Source organism: Crocodylus siamensis, chromosome 4 (assembly GCF_052110815.1).
Source record: "Crocodylus siamensis isolate JL-2025a chromosome 4, ASM5211081v1, whole genome shotgun sequence".
NCBI lineage: Eukaryota > Metazoa > Chordata > Crocodylia > Crocodylidae > Crocodylus > Crocodylus siamensis.
This window is the reverse complement of record NC_143398.1, coordinates 43557643-43575536: the sequence shown is the minus strand read 5'-3', so window position 1 is coordinate 43575536 and position 17894 is coordinate 43557643. Positions and strand designations below refer to the sequence as shown.

Here is a 17894-nt window from a genome sequence, read left to right as displayed (position 1 = left end):
TGGCCCATAGTGTTCCTTTGGAGGTGAGACACAGGGTGGCCATTATAGCATATATATAACTACATGCTTCTGCTGTTAGTATTTGAGAAGTTTGGTGTAGTTTTTACTGAATAGAGACTAAGGTAATTCAAGCACAACATAAAGCATTAAACTACACAAATAAAACAGGAAAAAAATGACCTTCCTCTTGCTTCATCTATTTATATATATATATGTATATATATTTATTTTTTGTTTCAGGGTTCCCAGAAAGGAAGGTCCAGTGGGCGTGTAGTAACACAGTACCATTATACCCAGTGGCCTGATATGGGTGTTCCAGAATATACCTTGCCTGTGCTCACTTTTGTACGGAAGGCATCATATGCTAAGCGCCATGCTGTTGGTCCTGTTGTGGTTCATTGCAGGTGTGATTTTTACTTCAGTAAAATTGACTTTAATTTGTAACTTATTTGGGGAAAAAATGGATTTCTGACTGGGATATTAAACACATTTTACATTAATATTAAATAACTACTGAAGAAGGAAGATGAAATCCTGTAGCAGTCGTTCTAGCTATTATAACGCTGAGTACTCAGCTGTACAAGTTCTTTGAGGGTATGTCTACATTAATAGTATCATCCTTAAAGTCCCTCTAGCCACCAAGGGGGTTTACACGTGTTCCGCGAGTTGGGGGGGGGGGGTGGCGGGGAGGAGGCACTTTAATTAGAGCAGCTCTGAGAGCTACTTGAATTAAAGCACCCAGAGCATCTTGTGTATCAATGTCCCCATGCTGAAAACAACAAGCTTTAGTTAAAGCACCCCCACCATCATGTTGCAGCATGGGCACACTAATGCACAAGACACTGGAGGCTGCTGGAGCATAGTAATTACCACACTCCAGCAGACTCAGTTAATCAAGTCTGCTCTGATGCACTGTAATTACAGCACTTGCAGCAGCCTCGCTGTTCATGTATAGGCACCCCAACAGTTTGTATTAATCTTAACTCAGCCTCTAAAAGCAGTCTAGCTTGATCATGGAAGGTCTGCTGAGCTTGCTGTTTAAAGTTAAACCTGTCTCCTCTTGCCTTCTAGTCTCCTTTCTGCAATTTGAGCACAACAGACTTTGACATTGACAGACTTTCTGTGGTCAGTCTCACAAGTCTCTAGTCTTGACTTCTGACTCTTGCATTCTTGCACTGCACTTCCTTTCTCTAAGAGTAAAGATGTGTCTTGGAAAAAATATGAATGGTTCACAAATTGATTCCTAGAAGGGCTCCACTTCTCAAATAAGAAGCACAATGGTAGAATGTAGGATATGAGCACCTGCCACACATTATATGTATTACTCATTTAACTGGTTAATTGTGTAAAAAGTTTAGACGGGCCACATGTGCAAAGTAATTACTACATAATTAACTGGTTAATCAAATTTAGACTGGTCACATGTACAAAGTAATGATCATGCAGTTATGTGGGTAATTGTGCAGTGAAGTTAGACCTGCCACAAAGTAATTATCATGCCATAAGGATGTCCATTCCACTATAAAAAAGAGCCATCCAGCTATAAAGTTCATGCTTGAAAATGTGTAACAACTTTAAAGCTGGTTTCTACCCTGCTTTAATTTGAATGTGTGGCAGGGGATATGGAGGGGAAGAATGAGATTACATGGCTCAGGTTGGTTGAAAACAATTGGTGCTGACCATAAAAATCATTGTAGATATACCTGAATCTCCCAGTGACTGTAAACAAGGGGATGCTGCTCTGTGCAACATTCATTTTTTTGCAAAATGTATTTTTATTTAATTTTTATGCATTTATATATTGCTTTTTTGGTAGCTAAAGACTTACCTGACAGATATATTGTTATAATTGTTCACTTCTACAAAGATATGTATCTTTAGTGTTTTCAGCCCATTGTTTTTTTTCAGCTGTTTGGTGCAGGGATACAAAACAATTATAGAAAGAGACTATGCTACAAAGAAGAAAAAATACAATTTCCACCAAGCTACAACTCTTGTTCTTAATATTGCTCTATGCTCTGTCACTGGCTTGCAATGGAGGAGAATTCTGGGGGACTGTAGGAGTTCTGCATATGCTTCCAGTTGCGGGCAGGTGTGCTCCTAGTGTGCTCCTAATGCTCACTAAGACTGAAGCTGGTAGGGAAAATTGGTTGAAAGTTGCTTGTAAGCCCTGGGATTACTTCACAATACCAGTGGAGACCAGGTTATTGTAAAATATATAAGCAGGTTCTGATTTTCCACTATAGTACGTCAACTTTGATGGAACAATTGAAAAGGGAACCTCCTCATGAAATCTGTCCTTCTGGAGCTGATTCTGATGAAGCCCACAGGTAAAGTTGCTTCAGAAATGCTGCAAACAAAGATATTTTTTCTAGGATGATCTAATTTTTCTGAAACTTATTTTTCTCCTGGGAAAATCAAATTACCATGTTTTCTTTGTTATGATGATATCTCTGCTCTGTGAAGTCCAAAAGCAGAGCTTCCAAGAATGTGGGTTGAGGTCTATGTCCAAAGAAGGCAGCAATCTTCAACATAATATATTGTCTTTTTTTTTTTTAGCAATGGTAAGTTGTATGGTTTCAGTCAGACTTCTCCATTGAGTCACATGCAGATAGTTATGTAAGCTAGTTGTTTTGATTCCCTTTTCAGGTTACACAGAGAAAATATTCCTAACAATGACATTTTACTTCCTTATGTTCTTTCACTGGTTTTGTTGCTCCACTTTTGTAATTTATAATAAGCAAAGATTGTGCCAGGCAGTATTTTTAATATAATATGTCTTAATAATGTGCTGTTAACATGGACACATTTGGTGTTACATTTTTGTGTTCTTGCCAAATTTTGCACTGGGGTCAGGTCCAAAGCATTCTCATAAGTACTTCCATTTAGGCACTGAAATAGCTAAATATAGAAGTCTTGCCCCATGACAGAGATGCTAATTGATAGGGTTTAGCTTCTAGGATCCCTGTATATGGAGACAGTTAGTTGCCTCTCTAGGACAGTCTGCTGAACAGGTTCTGAACTCCAGTTTCTCTTTGGAACCTGAACATCTGACTCAGGCTGAATATTAGGTGCAAAATAACCTGGTGATTGAAAAATGTCCAGGAAGTGGGAGCTCTGTGTTATAGGATCTCCTCAATCTATGGGGAGATTCTTCTGTATCAGATGAGTGCCCTAACCACCGGGCTAGGAGATAGTCTAGGTGGGAGACAGACTTCTTCCTCTCCTGTTGAAGCTGGATCACAAAGTAGTGTAGCTGAAAAGATTCCTGGGGCCAGAAGAAGAGCAAGTAAGGGGGAGCCTGACCCAGAGTCCAATGGTGAGGGTATACCTCTGGATGGGCAAGCAACCTTGTTTTCAGTCCATACTCTCATGACTGCTTATGCATTTTACATTAGACAATCACTGGCTAAAAATCGAAATAACCCTGGCAGTTGGAAACAACCATTTATTTCCATCTTGTAGTAGAGTGCTTTTGTCACTAGGCTTGCACTTTTTCTTCTTTGATTGCCTTCTGGTCCCATGACTTGTGCCCAGTAGCCCAAATTCAGCAGGAGGGAGAGGGACACTTCACCCAAATTAGTCTGTACTCCAGTTGTTATGGCATGCTCTGGGAAATGAGAGATTAGGTTTGAGTCCCCATGGGCAGGGGGGAGAGTCAAGCACTTAGATGTCTTGCTTTCTGTGGAAATACTTTCACCTTTAGTGATATTGAGTAGGTGGTACCATCACCCCAGCCCCATTTTCAAGAATGAATGTGGGGAGCTATGCATTGTAGTGACTCAGTTCTGCTCATGTCAGTCAAGGCTTCAGTGTGGTTTTCATGCCTATGAGATCGGGGCTTAGCCAGTTGTTAGATATCTTGCAGCACAAATACTGATGGCTTCTGAGTATTTGCACAAACTTAATCTGAAACCTTTTGGGACAAAATGGAAGCCTCAAGTCTTTTTGTTACACGTATCTCCACTACTGATTATAAAAGTACCTAAGCAATTTTGTGGCCAGTCTGGACAGTTAGATGTTTAAAGCCCCACAGAGGTGCTTACAAGACTAATTTGTATGTAGCCATTATACAGAGTTGCAATTATCATTCAGTGAAATTGGATTATCAATTTGAAGAAAGAAGCTTAACTTTACATTGACTTTATAAATCTATACATTTATATAAATATAATTTTGTCATTAACATGTGAATATGGAACTATATTGAGTCCTAACGTACTTGCACACCAATTGCCTTTTCACATAAATGGTCACTTTTTTTCAGTTTGACTATTGACCAAATTGAGTTAAAAGGTTGAAAAGAAAAAAATTAAATCCCATTCTTCTTGTTCTTTTAGGAGGGCCTCATGCTTTGCTTCTGCCTCCTTAGCTAAAGGCAGTACAGTTTTCATTTTCTAGCATTCTTTCAGTAGCTCTGAAAGAAAGGGACCATCCTTTGAAAGCTCCCTAGACATCACCTGAATGTTCAAAGTGAGGTAAACTCAGCCTCTCCTTTGAAATGACATGTGTCACAAAATAGATTCTGTAAACGTCAAAGACCTAAAGCAATGGCATATGCCATTCCGCACTTTCTATAACATGCTACCAATGCCCATTGCAAAGTATCCTAAAGAGCATCAGAATCCTGAAAACCGTAGACCACCAGGAAACTACTGTTCTTATTTCAATAGGGAAGTTCAGATAATAATTGAAGGAACTGAGAATTAGATCTGCACCTTTAAAAATAAGATTGGGAAGGAAGGGAAGGGATTCTTCGTCATCACCTGCCTTCCCTTATATTGTCATATATATGATATGTGCAGGTGTTGAAGAGCTCGAATATGAAAAGAAAGCTTTTCTCTGTTTATTGACAAACTGGTTTATAGAGAGTAATACAGTAATTCACCTCACACTAGTTCTTTTCTTGAGCTTCAGGCTCAAATGCATTTCTTTTATTTTACAGTGCTGGTGTTGGGCGAACAGGCACATACATAGTACTGGACAGCATGTTGCACCAAATTCAGCATGAAGGAACGGTCAATATATTTGGATTCTTGAAACACATACGTACACAAAGGAACTACTTGGTGCAGACTGAGGTAAGAAGAGAAATGCATTATATGAATTATGCCAGCTTCTATGACAGGCCACAAACAGATTTTCATTTCTAGTGGTTTAAATTTTCTACCACTAGAAATATTTCTGGGAGAGGGAGCAGTACAGGCATTCAGTCTGCAACCAGTCCCCTCTCCTCTACAGTTTCTGCCTTCCCAAGAGCAGGTGATTGTGATTTTGGTGAAGAGTGGGGAGCAGCACTTGTTCCACACCTACCATTTCCACAGGAACTGGAGCAGCAGGGCCAACCCTCTGTCTGTTAGTCAGACTGAGGACCCTAATCCCAGTGTTTTTCCCTTCCCTGTCTACAGGAGAGGCAGAAGCTACTGTCTCCCATGCCTTCTTTAGACCAAGGCTACTCTGATCTGTGAAAAGCATGGGAGCCTTTCACCATCACTCAACTTCTCCTGGAACTGGGAGCTGTTCCCTGTGTCCTCCTCAGACCAGGGTGACCACAGTCTCAAGAAGGTATTGGGAGCATTTTCCCTCTCCTCAATGTCTCCTGGTCTCTACAGGTGTCAAGCAACAGGAAAGTGTATAGACATTCACTGTTCTGGGAGAAATTGTAATTGCCCATAAACTCATGGTTTCTACCAGGAGAGTTGCAATTTTTCAGCTGCCACTTCCAGGGGCCATGGGGGGAACCCCTCTCCCCCAGCTCACTGACTGGCCATTGTGGGGGGGCAAGTGCCCTCCCCCCCGCCCAACTCAGGAGGCACCAATCACCCATGGCCAGGACATCGTATACGTTTCAACTGAGCTGTGTCTTTCTTTCCCATTTCTAATGATTCCTGTTTCTTCACCAGCCTTAAATGTTTGATAAACATCATCAAACAGGGCCTCACGCAAGTTCTCCCAGTTCACCCAGTATCCCTCTGTGGCCCCCTGTCTCAGTTTGGTTAACTAGTGTGGCCCCATCCTCCATGAGGTGGAGCTGGACCAGGTTGCCCTGGTCCAGCTCCTCATATGCATACCAATTTTTGGAGGACTCATGACAAGAACATGTGGTTCCAGTTGTGAGTGGGGGTCTAATTAGCACATGGATCCTTTGTAGGAGATATCTGGAGTTCACACAATTACTGAGCAGTGCTGAGCTGTGGGGTCACCATGGCTTGCAATGTTGTTGACTCTGGTGGGGCCCAACCCAGTGAACTATGTGGTAAATCATGGGGCTTTTGGCTTTGGACTAATATCATGCATAAATTTGATGATGAATACAATGATGAGTTAAAAGACTGGGAAACAGGTGGAGGAGTTGGGCAGGGACGGGGGAGAAGGAGTAGGAGAGTGGACACTGAGGTGGTCCCCTATGTAATTGTGAGAGATGTAGATAATAGTGATAGGCGAACAGGCATGCACTGTGCAGTTTTGTAATTGGAATGAGAATGGTGTAGCTGTAAAGGTGTTTTGGACTGCCGAGTGAACCACAGTGGTCACAAGGCAAGTTGATAGAAGTATAGCTGTAGTATATCTGTAGTAATTGGTCTGTATGTGAATTACAACAGGTAAGTTTATTTCAAGATCAGTTTTTTCAAATATGCCCCTTCTACGTGCTCAGGAAGAGTAGGGTCTGAAAGTAAGGAAGGAGGGAAGGGACTTCAGGGGGAAGAAGTTGCGGGGGCCGGAGGGCAAGGCAGCTACTTGACCCCCCCCCAGATTTATCTGTCCTGCTGTTGCAGTGTGAGGGCGACAGATTCAAGACAAAGCTCCAATAATTAGATTCTATATCTGGAAAATTATAACATTTATAAATCTTCCATATATAGACTCTATTGTGGTGGGGGGGTCTTTTATTCAGGGTCATCTTATATTCAAGTAAATATGGTAATTGCATAAACTTTCAACATCCTAAATTTTAGAAGTAAGATTCACAGTCGTTTAGAAATATTGTCTTCAGCCAATAGTGACACACTGGTCAAAGGTGGTGTCCATGAGCATTACTGACAGCTATTAGAGCTAGAATATTTGTTGCTATTTCCTAGGAACAGTACATCTTTATCCATGATGCGTTGGTTGAAGCCATACTCAGTAAAGAAACAGAAGTCCTTGAGAGTCACATTCATGCCTATGTTAATACTCTCTTAATACCTGGACCAACAGGAAAGACAAGATTAGAGAAACAGTTCAAGGTGAGTTCTTTTGATTTTCAAAACTGAAAGTTTTATGGCAATGTAATTTTCATACCTCTAGCCATTATAGTAAACAATGGAATTGAAAAGTGCAAGAATAGAGATGATACTGATTGAATATTTTCTTTATTCCTAACTACTGAAACTAGCTCCAAAGCAGTATAGCAAATAGATGCAGGATGTGAGAGAACCTTATTTTGAACATAAACAGGGGATATTTTATGAAAATGAAAAGTAGATGTTGGGCCAGACATACTATAGTGTTCTAGTTAAAGGGTCCACAAAGGTGATAAGAGTGACTTAAGAGGAGACAAGGAATAAACTTTTTCAATCGTGCCATTGGGGAAGGTGCAGTTTGCTAGCTCGAGTGAACCTGACTCATTAAGTAAGAAATTTGCCTTTACAGATGAATTTGAATTATAGGCAATAAATCCCAGTTTAATGATTGTTAGCTTGTATGGTACAATACAATTTTCACTCTAATTTGAACCTGGCTTCATAAGACCTTTGCCTCTAAACACTCTGATACGCTAAAGGAATGGTCAATGTAAATAACACCTCTTTGGAATAGTAGATTTATATTCTCTTTCCCTGTAACTATTGGAGCTCTCCAAATAAATTGCAGCAGTTATAATTAACTATAGAACATGAATTAAATTTATAAAAGTAATTCATAGATGATCTCTCTCCTGGCTAGAAGGAGCATGGGGGAGTTGCCACTTGCCCTGCGTAGCTGGAGATAAAATGTAAATGACATTGGAAATGACATACAGGATCCCAAAATAATTTCTGTATTAATATTAACAATGTGAATATCTTGCTATAATTCCAACATTGCTGTCACCTGCTTTTTGGCTGAGGAAAGTACAGCCTAACAGAACTTCATGGAGTGTATCTGTGTTTCTGTCCATAAGGCAATAAGACCACATCTGGTCAGTTCCAAACCAGCAGGGATTTTCCATATATCAATGGGGAAAAAACATTAATTTTGTGAAAATCAGAAAAATGAAAGTCTGGAAAAGCCTTTTTTTCCCCATAGTGTTTATTTGGTGTTGCAGGGAGAGGACCATAACTCAGCCAGTCATCAATCACTCCCTCCAGTTCATTTGTCTATGCCAAATGTTCAAATGAGTCAGCAGATAAAGCTGCAGGTTAAAAAGGATTTCATACACCCTAAGGCTTCATAGAGTTCATGTCTAGAATAGCAGAGCCCATTTCAGAATGGGAACTATATTGGCTGAGTATGAGTAAGACTGGAGGCTTGCACAGTGGCTTCATCTTCAACAGGAGGGACTGAGATAACCTCTTATTCCAGAATATCTAGTTGCCTGGAGATTAAAATATTTTTTCTAATAGAACGGTTTGTTGCACAGTGGCTTCATCTTATCCTTGGTTCAGGCATGACCATTTGTTTTTGCCCAGGCAAAACTGCTTTCAATGATATAAACAGGAATCTCTCTATGACCATCATTTCAAAATGGCAGAAACAGTTAAGGCAAATAAAAGGGTTAGAATTGAAGGCTGGGTTACTGGAAGGAGAGCTGATGCCTGAGTAAGTTCTCTCTGATGTCACATACTTATTCCCCAGGTGCCTCTGCCTGCAGTGCCACATCATGGTCACTGCTAATAAGAAACTCTTAAAGAGACCACTAGTCTGGGAAAAGTGAGACCTGGGTTCAGACTGTACTACAATAAATACTCAACATAAATTAAAATATTAATTAGGGCAGGGGACTGAACCCATATCTCCACACAATGAATAATGGTTTAAACCACTGACTTTAGAGTTGCTATTCTCCCCCTGACACATTCTCTATACCGCCTTCACTTCCAGATCAATAGATGTATAAAATATATATGTAAAATACCTTCAACAGGAGGGACTGAGATAACCTCTTATTCCAGAATATCTAATTGCCTGGAGATCAACAAACCGTTCTATTAGAAAAAATATTTTAAAGTCCTTTAGTGAACCCTTAAGCACCTGACAAGGGGGTATGGAATCCCCTAGGCAAAATGCCTAGAAGTTAGATGCTGCATTGCATCTTTTTGTAGATCTAGTCCTATGTTCTACAGCTGCAGTGAAGTATGCAACCTCTTCTTAATGCAGCCAACTAATAGTGTCCCCTTTATTTTCTCTACTGTATAACACCATGATTCTTTTATCTTGTTGTTTCAGCTACTGAGCCAATCTAATATACAGCAGTGCGATTATTCTACTGCACTGAAACAGTGTAACAGAGAAAAGAACAGAACTTCTTCAGTTATTCCTGGTAGGCTTATTTGAATTGATTTCTTTTGATGACAATGGTTTTAAATGGATTAAATGTCAAATGACATCTTTCCTTAGCAAAATCTGCAGATAACTGCAGTGGAGTGGGGCAGAGGGTGCATCAATTCTGTAATATGTTTTTAGTGAAGAAATGTAAGTTGCTACACTGAGGAAAACAGCAGATTCAGTTCTGTGACATTTAATCTTGATTCTCAGATCATTATTTTATTAGCATTGCTACAATAAATGAGCCATATAGACTTGTTCACAACTTTCTTTTACAGTGGAACGATCTAGAGTTGGTATCTCTTCATTGTCCGGTGAAGGTACAGATTACATCAATGCTTCATATATTATGGTGAGTCAAATCATGGTACTGCTGAAAACTTACCTTATTTTTGGAGTTCACAGGTATTTACATTAGTGGCAGTGTCCTAATTTTATATCTGTAGCTGTGTGTGTGTCTGTATCACTAATAATAATAAAATAATGCAACATCAGTGAACAAAAATTACGGGGGAGTTCCTAAAACTACTTAAAGCTAACAGGTTTTTAAGGGTAGAGTATATCAGGGCCTTGTTACACGTTGCACTTTGAACTGCTCAAAGGTTGATCTGTGTTAGGGCCAGCTCAAGTTTGGAGCAGTCACACCTTAAGGCTAAAAACTAGAGGTGCACCAATACCTCAGTCTGATACTGGATAGGTACCGATATAAAGAAAATTTGCTGTATCAGATATCAGCCCACTGGGGGCCAATAATTTGGCCAATAAATGCCCATGTTGTGTGCAGTTGCAGCGCAGCAAGGAGCAGAACTGGAAGTGTGAAGAGCTGCCTCCAGGTGGTAAATCAGAAGGGGAGAGGGAGGGAAGGGGCATGGGGGTGGCTCCATGTCCTGCCTCCATCCACGTGCTGGGAACAGCCAAGACTGCGCTGGGCAGCTGGTGGCAGCAGTGGTGCTAGGAGCAGAGCTCTGGTGAAATTTGAAGTGGCTGCAGCCCCCTCCTAGTACCCGTTCCAAGCCCAGCCCCTCCAGAACAGCCTTGGAGCAGACGCCGACAGACTGCCCCCTTCCTGCCCCCCCCCTCCCCCCCCGGTTGCAAGCAGCAGCGGGAGCTGCCCCCCGTCCCCATGAGCTGTGCCTCCATCCTGTGCTCCCATCTACCTGGGCAGCACCTGCCCCTGCCCCCTCCCTCACCATAGGGGGCATTGATCTGCCACCCCACGCCCCTTCCCTCCCCCTTCCCCTTCCACCACAACGGACTTACCAGTTGGAGGCAGCTGTATCGGATATCAGATCAGTATCAGCCGATATGCCTCCTTAAATATCAGCTATCCGTATCAGCCCCCAAAATCTCTATCGGTGCATCCCTACTAAAAATTGTCTCTGACTGTCCCCCACCTGCACAGCTGTGACTCGCCACTAGAAGGCTGGCGAGCAGGGGCCTGACTAGGACCTATAGCTGTGAGTTGCCACCATGGGGCTGGTGAGCCAGGACAGGCTTCTGTCACTGCTGTAGGTGTGGGGGTACGAGATATGGATTGAGGAGAGTGGGGCATGAAACTGGGAGGCAGAGAGTTAATGGGGTAGGGTGGGTAATGAAATGGGAGGTGGAAAGGAAATGGGGGTAGGGAAGGGGTTGTGAAATGATGGAAGTCAGCCAGTGAAGGATAAAATAAAAAGAATTTAAAAAAAAAAGAATTAAATAAAGTCTCATGTTTTAATAAATTGGGATTGGGGTGTGGGGATGCTGTTCATGCTTTTGGGGTGACTGGGATATGGGAGCAGTGAAGGAAGGCACTTTTGGGGAGCAACTGCCCTTGCCCCATGAAGGAAGCCCCAGCTGTTGGGAACTTGATTTAGCTTCCTACCTTGTTGCTCCCACCACCCACTCTGGACCCCACTCCTGGACCTGTCTGTACTCTGTGACATGGGTAGCTGACATGTGTTCTGCATGCCTAGGGTTGCATCCCCAGACGTGAGAGGAGGAGTTGGCTTTGTGCCAGAACCACCCCCTGAGCCGTAGAGTTCACGGAGTATAAAATTTGTCTGCACAGAGCAGGCAGGTGGGAGAGGGGACACTGCATCCTGGGATGCTGGAGGACTGCAACTTGGGCAACTCATCTCTGGGGAGTGGGTATGCATTAATGGAACATGAGCTGGGTAACACAGATCAGAGATAAACCTGCCTTGGAGAGGTGTACTTAAAACTAGTTTCAGGTGTTAATGTATAGACAATCTGGAAGTTAATAGTGCTGGGAGCCACCTAAAATTATTGTGTAATAAAGCCCTAATTATAACACAGATGAGGTATGTGTGTTAGTGGAGGGGGTCATAGCTCTTCTCACGCTCTCTGAGTGATACACAGGGCATGCAGTGTGCCATCTCCCTCTTCCTGTTTCTCCTGTTCTGTCGTGTTGTTTCTCTTTGTAGTCCCTCTGTTCTTGGGCACTACTCTGGCACTGAGGATAGTGAATGGGGAGCAAGAAGAAGAGAAAGCCTTAGTTGTAATGCAAGAAGCTAGGTTTGTTTGGTAATACCTATTATTGAACCAACTGTATATTTGGGAGAGAGAACAGATTAGGGTTTCGGGCACAAATGCCCTTCCTCAAGTTTACAAAAAAAGTAGGTACAGCCTAAGCCAAGTGTCAGGAAGAATAATTATTTTTGTTGCCCAGGCTCATCACAAAACATGTCATACCTAATCCAATACAAGAAATGTCCTGTGTTTCACCATGTGGGTGAAACTGTACACCTACAATGCTCCAGAATGAACTCTCACAGAAAAATGATAACACGACAAACACTCACTCACCAGGGTGAGAACACTTCACTGAAGAGCCACTCCATCTCTGACCTCAAAGTCCGTGTACTCAAGGGAAACCACACAATGACTTTAGAATATGGGCTTGCAACAAAAATTACAACTTTATTGGACAACAAACATCATGAATTTAACACACAGAATGGTTTTATGGCTGGTTACAACCTACCTTCTCCCTTTTCTAATTTCACTGTTCTCTATAGGTGATAACGGTCGTCTTCTCTTTGAAGTGGTCTTATCACAGAGCAATAAACTCGGGCACATATCACGTGGCAGTTTATTCCTCTGGGATGCTGCATTCGCACATGCACCCAAGACTGCAGCATGTTAAGCCAGATCAGAGCAGCCCTGGCTAGCAGGGAGCTCCAGGGGGTCAGCCTGCCAGCCCGGGGCTACTCTGACCTGGCTTAACAAGCTGTAGAGGGGTTGGCTTGGGAACAAGGGTGCTCCAGTACAGAGCTAGCCAGCAGTCAGTCCTGCACTGAAGCACCCTCGTGCCCCAGCCAGTCCCATCAGCATCTGCATGTGGGTTGCTGCTCACTAAAGAATGCAGCCTCAGGATAGAATACAAGTACTAACCTGCAGCAGAGTTAATTATTTCCTTGTGGCCTAATAGGGCTACACATGCAGATGTTGAGACTTTACTGCAGAGCTAATTAGGTGGCTCTGCAGTAAACATCTCATGTAGATGCATCCACTGGCACTTAGCTTAGGCTGTTGCAGCTTCTGTCCCAGACTAAAGAGGAGGGCATTTGGTGCCTGAAAGCCTGTCTAACATCTCTCCCAACCATGAAATTACTCCATTAGAAAATATTACCAAATGAATTATGCTTTTCTCATATTTTTTGGACCATCATGGCTACAATATTGCAGTATTGGCTGCGTATAAATAATTTACAGGAGCAGTGTCTTTTTAGCTGGGAGGAGTCAATCCTTGAAGGAGAAATACTGTTCAGAGCCTGCAGTTCTGTTTCTGTATGACATTTCTCCAGGCATGTGAGAGAGAGACAGAAGGATCTGCCACTCTCAATAACTGGGACTCGCAGAGGTGTCTGGGATGCCTTTCATAAATTAGGGAAGTGTCAGAGAACTTCATGGAGCTGCCAGGAACTCTTTTTTCCTGCATGGCACCAACACTTTTAGGAGCCTGCACAGTGAAGAGCAATCTGCACATGACTGAGCTATATGCATTTTCATTTAGAGGTGGCAGTTCCCTTTAATTCCCCATTGCTTACAATTGTTGGTTTTTTTCCTTTTTGGAAGCTTGAATTCTTTTTTTTCTATATGTGCTTTTCTCCATTTCCATTTAACATAGATTGACTTCTCTGACTAACATCCACATGAAGGAAAAGCCAAAATGACTCCTATTTGATTTAAACATCAGTCTTTGTATGAAAAAAGTTTCCTCTGCATATAGTATTGGATATCATTTCTGAATCTGATTTTTGTCTGTCTTCTTTTGTTTTGTTTTGCAGGGTTATTATCAAAGTAATGAATTCATTATCACCCAGCATCCCTTGTTACATACCATCAAGGATTTCTGGAGAATGATATGGGACCATAACGCCCAGCTAATAGTCATGCTTCCTGATAGTCAGAACATGGTAAGATGTACGACTGATTGCTGTTGTTTGATCCATCCTGTTCATAGTACTATTCTCATGGGAAACATGGCTATAAAGACTATTTTAAAAGGATGCTAAAAACATTAATTAAAAATACAAGAAATCAAATGCTATAATTAATTGTGGGTCAAATCCTGAGGTCCTTATTCAAGGAGACTTGGTGGAGCTGTGTAATCTGATCCATGGGTTACTGGACCAACACCACATGCTAACCCCAGCCCCTCACGCTGCGTATGGTTCATGGCCTGGACTCAGTACCACTGTATGCTAATTATCTAACTTTGTGGCTGTTTTTTTAGGCTGAAGATGAATTTGTTTACTGGCCAAACAAAGATGAACCTATAAACTGTGAGAGCTTTAAAGTGACTATGATTGCTGAAGAACACAAGTGTCTGTCTAATGAGGAAAAACTCATAATCCAAGATTTTATTTTAGAAGCTACACAGGTAATATAATTAAAGTTGTACGCTTAGAGAGTTTGATTTGTTAAACTTAGTTTATGTTAAGCATTAAAGGTTTTAGTATTTAAAAAGAATATGCTAGGGGTAAGAGAGTACATTATGGTTAGCAAGTGCTGATTCTAAGGAGTGTTAGTCCATGTTAAGGTTAACTAGTACTAGTGATCAATCACACTTTCAGGGTTAATATCCTTTCCAATATACACCACACAAAATGCTGACAGAGGACTGAAGAACCTGGGTGTGCCTAGGAGGTGCAGGTGTGCTCTATGCCTGCTCTGTTTGCTGGCTTTCTAGCCACAGTATGGGGCAGAGGGAGAAAGCCCCCTCATGCTGCTTGGATCATGCCCTCCACCCACCCCCTGCAATCAGCCCCTTCATCCCTGGATTGCAGGCCCACTCCAGATCACTGCCCTGCCTCCCCCAGTCAGCCCATGAGTAGTGTTGGCAGCTGCAGGGAGAGGTCCCCCCCTCCTTGCCTGCTTCCTGCAGCCCATGCCATCCCTGTACCTGGATCCAGTCCCAATGGGCCCTGCAGCTGCCTGGCAGCTCCCTGCGACCCGTGCCCCTCCTCCTGCTTCCCTTTCAGTTTCAGGACCTGGCAAGGGCTGGACCTGGGTGCACTGGGGCAGTGCAGTGTGCAGGGACCTCTGCTTATGGGCGGGTTTCCCCTCCCTGCCTCCTCCTGGGGTCCCTACACCCCACACTTTCAGTCTGGTTGGGGGAGGCAGGTTAGTGATCTTGGATGGAGGGGCAATGGGGGCTATGGAGAAGTTTGGGTGTCAGGGAAGTGTTTGGGGGTAGAAAAAACAGTTTGGGGGGTAGAATTGGGAGGCAGCAGCCTGGCGGTTCCCACATACCCACTGCATCTTCCCCCTACTCCTCCTCTTCCATACCCCATTTCACCCCTTTTCCTTTTCTCCCCACTCACCCCATATCCATCTCTAGCCTGGCTGTTCCCAGTTGGATGAGAGCTAGTCTACCTGAGAGCAGTGTCCCCTGGGATACTGGAGAACTGCAAACTGATGCAGTGAACTGATGCAGCCCTTAGGCTATAATGTAGGAATCAATATACAACACTTGAAAGACAAATAATCTTTTTGCTGTCTTATTTTGAAGCGTCTACTAGCTCACAGAAAGAAACAGGTCCTTGTTAATTTAAAGAAAAGAAAAATTTGAAAGATGAGGGTTTTTTGTGAAATTGATTATAGGCAATGTACACTGTTCTCCCAAGACACTAGTATAAAGACAGTCTATTCTTTGAAGTTCTTGATGCATTCCAATTTTTATTTTCAGGATGACTATGTTCTTGAAGTGAGGCATTTTCAGTGTCCCAGATGGCCTAATCCAGACAGTCCAATTAGCAAAACATTTGAACTTATAAGTATCATCAAAGAAGAAACTTCTAACAGAGATGGGCCCATGATTGTGCATGACGAGTAAGATTTATAACTTTCAATTTTCTTTGGATACTGAATATGTTGGCATTCTCCCTTCACATCCATGTTTGCCTTTCATGAGTCTGAGGCATTGAAACCAAACCCAGAGCCTCTACATGAAATAGATAACACAAGCAGCAGAACTGTTGTGTAGGTTTTTGTTTCACCTGAGTTGCATCAGCAAGACAAACACTGAACTAGATATCAAGCATAGCCTTTTTTGATTCTTAGTTTTTCATAACCTCATGCAGTCAAGCTTAAATGATTTTATTTCATTTTTTAATTATAGATAGAAATAAATATGCTATTTAGATATGACTTCTCACCTGCTCTGTCTCCTTAACTATGGAGAAAAGTGGTAGCAGTGTCAGGAGGACCTAAAGAACCTTGTTCCAACTGTGAAATGGTTCCCTCTCTTCAGGCATTGTGGAAAACAGCCATCAGGCTTTCAGAGGAGCCAGCAGGGCTCTTTAAGTTATGGTGGGAGCAATGGAGCATTAGAAGGGTACAAAGCTAATTTAAAGACATCATAGTCACTACCTCCTTCTGTGCTGCACTTCTGAGGCCTGCTTTACACATTACAGGTATTGTACAATTAAAAATACAAGAAATCAATTAACTAGTTAACTGGAGACCAGCTACACATGCAGAATAGCTATAACACAATAAAAAGCTCCAACCAGTTATAAAGTAGACCTTGAAAATGTGTACTAACTTTATAGCTAGTTGCTATTGAGCTTTAATTTGCATGGGTAACAAGGTTTCCCCTGCAGCTGGGAGCAGCATCAGATGTCAGGGCTCCCAGCTGCAGGTTTGCACCATGCCCAGCTTAAAACCCCCAGGCCCTAAGAATTATGGCAGCTGTGATCCCCAGGGCCCAGGGGGTTCCTGCTTGCCTGAGCCCTAGGGATCACTCTCTGATACCCCCCCTAGGGCTCACTCTCTGATACCAGTACACACACACACACACACACACACAAATTCTCTGATTAAAACCTCCAAAATCTGCAATTAAAATGAAAAGCTACTGAGATATATACACACACACACATAGGTATCAGTTGAACAAAATGCTTTATTGATATATTTACAATATATGTACCTACCAGGACCCTGCTGCGATCCTCCAGTCCTGTGCATTTCCTTGCCCCACCGGTTTCCCTTGGAGCAGGGAGGTCACTGCACTGACAGCCCTCCAGCCTCAAGGGCCGTGGGTGGGAGCCCCTCAGCTGGGGTGTATAGGCTCCAATTGCAGGAACCTGCCAGTGCAGGAGGAGCCTGGGATTGGGTTCCCTCTGCACCAGCAATAAGGCACAGTGGGCTCTTATGCATAATCTTACAAGTGTGCCTTCTGCCTTGCAGGTGTGGCATGGCAGGAAGTGCAATTTTGTGAATTGAAAATTAGATTCCATTGCTCCCTTATCTTCTTGTGTAGAGGGGGCCTGAGGCACAGCACAGAAAGACACTGTAGAGATTCAGGGGGCTTCTGCATATTCCTGTGACAAGCTACCCCAGTTCACCCAAATATTTTTTTTAATTTTTTACTTTCCAAAGGCACGGAGGGGTGACAGCAGGGACCTTCTGTGCACTAACAACGCTTATGCATCAACTGGAAAATGAAAGCTCTGTGGATGTCTATCAGGTAGCGAAGATGATTAATTTGATGAGGCCTGGAGTTTTCACAGATATTGTAAGTAAATGAGCAAAATCTCTGCATATTTTTATCTCTGTATGTGGTAACTTTAGCATAGTTTGATGTTGGGACAATACAAGTGCAGCTTTAGTGTGTTAACTCTTTCCTGGCTCCAGGTCTGGCAGCAGCAGAAACATGCAGTGGAGCCGTTACGGGAGGGGAGGAGAAGATATTACCCCCCTTTTTGCCACTGATGTATATATCAAGCTGCCAAAAAAACACTGGCTTTTGGTGGCAATAAAGAGAGGGGCATCTTCCATCACCCCCAGCAGAAAACCTCCAGCCACTCTTCCACCAAGTCCTCCTGCTGCTTCTCTGTCCTTGCAGATGCCAGAGCAGAGAAGGTGCAGGGTAGCAG

At 42.7% G+C, this 17894-nt stretch overlaps 1 protein-coding gene across 4 annotated transcripts in view; it reads left to right on the top strand.

The window, feature by feature from the left end:
- The window catches only part of PTPRZ1 (protein tyrosine phosphatase receptor type Z1), a 304343-nt gene that overhangs the window by 270138 nt on the left and 16311 nt on the right, over positions 1-17894 (top strand). For 2 of the 4 annotated variants that reach the window (XM_090042193.1, XM_090042192.1), the window contains exons 21-30: positions 241-404; positions 2247-2330; positions 4946-5081; positions 7080-7226; positions 9406-9499; positions 9783-9856; positions 13797-13925; positions 14246-14392; positions 15701-15843; positions 17398-17533. In XM_090042193.1, the coding sequence (XP_089898319.1) occupies positions 241-404; positions 2247-2330; positions 4946-5081; positions 7080-7226; positions 9406-9499; positions 9783-9856; positions 13797-13925; positions 14246-14392; positions 15701-15843; positions 17398-17533 (1254 nt within the window). The remainder of the gene's footprint in view (positions 1-240; positions 405-2246; positions 2331-4945; positions 5082-7079; positions 7227-9405; positions 9500-9782; positions 9857-13796; positions 13926-14245; positions 14393-15700; positions 15844-17397; positions 17534-17894) is intronic. The other 2 variants (XM_090042195.1, XM_090042194.1) reach the window with 1 other exon arrangement.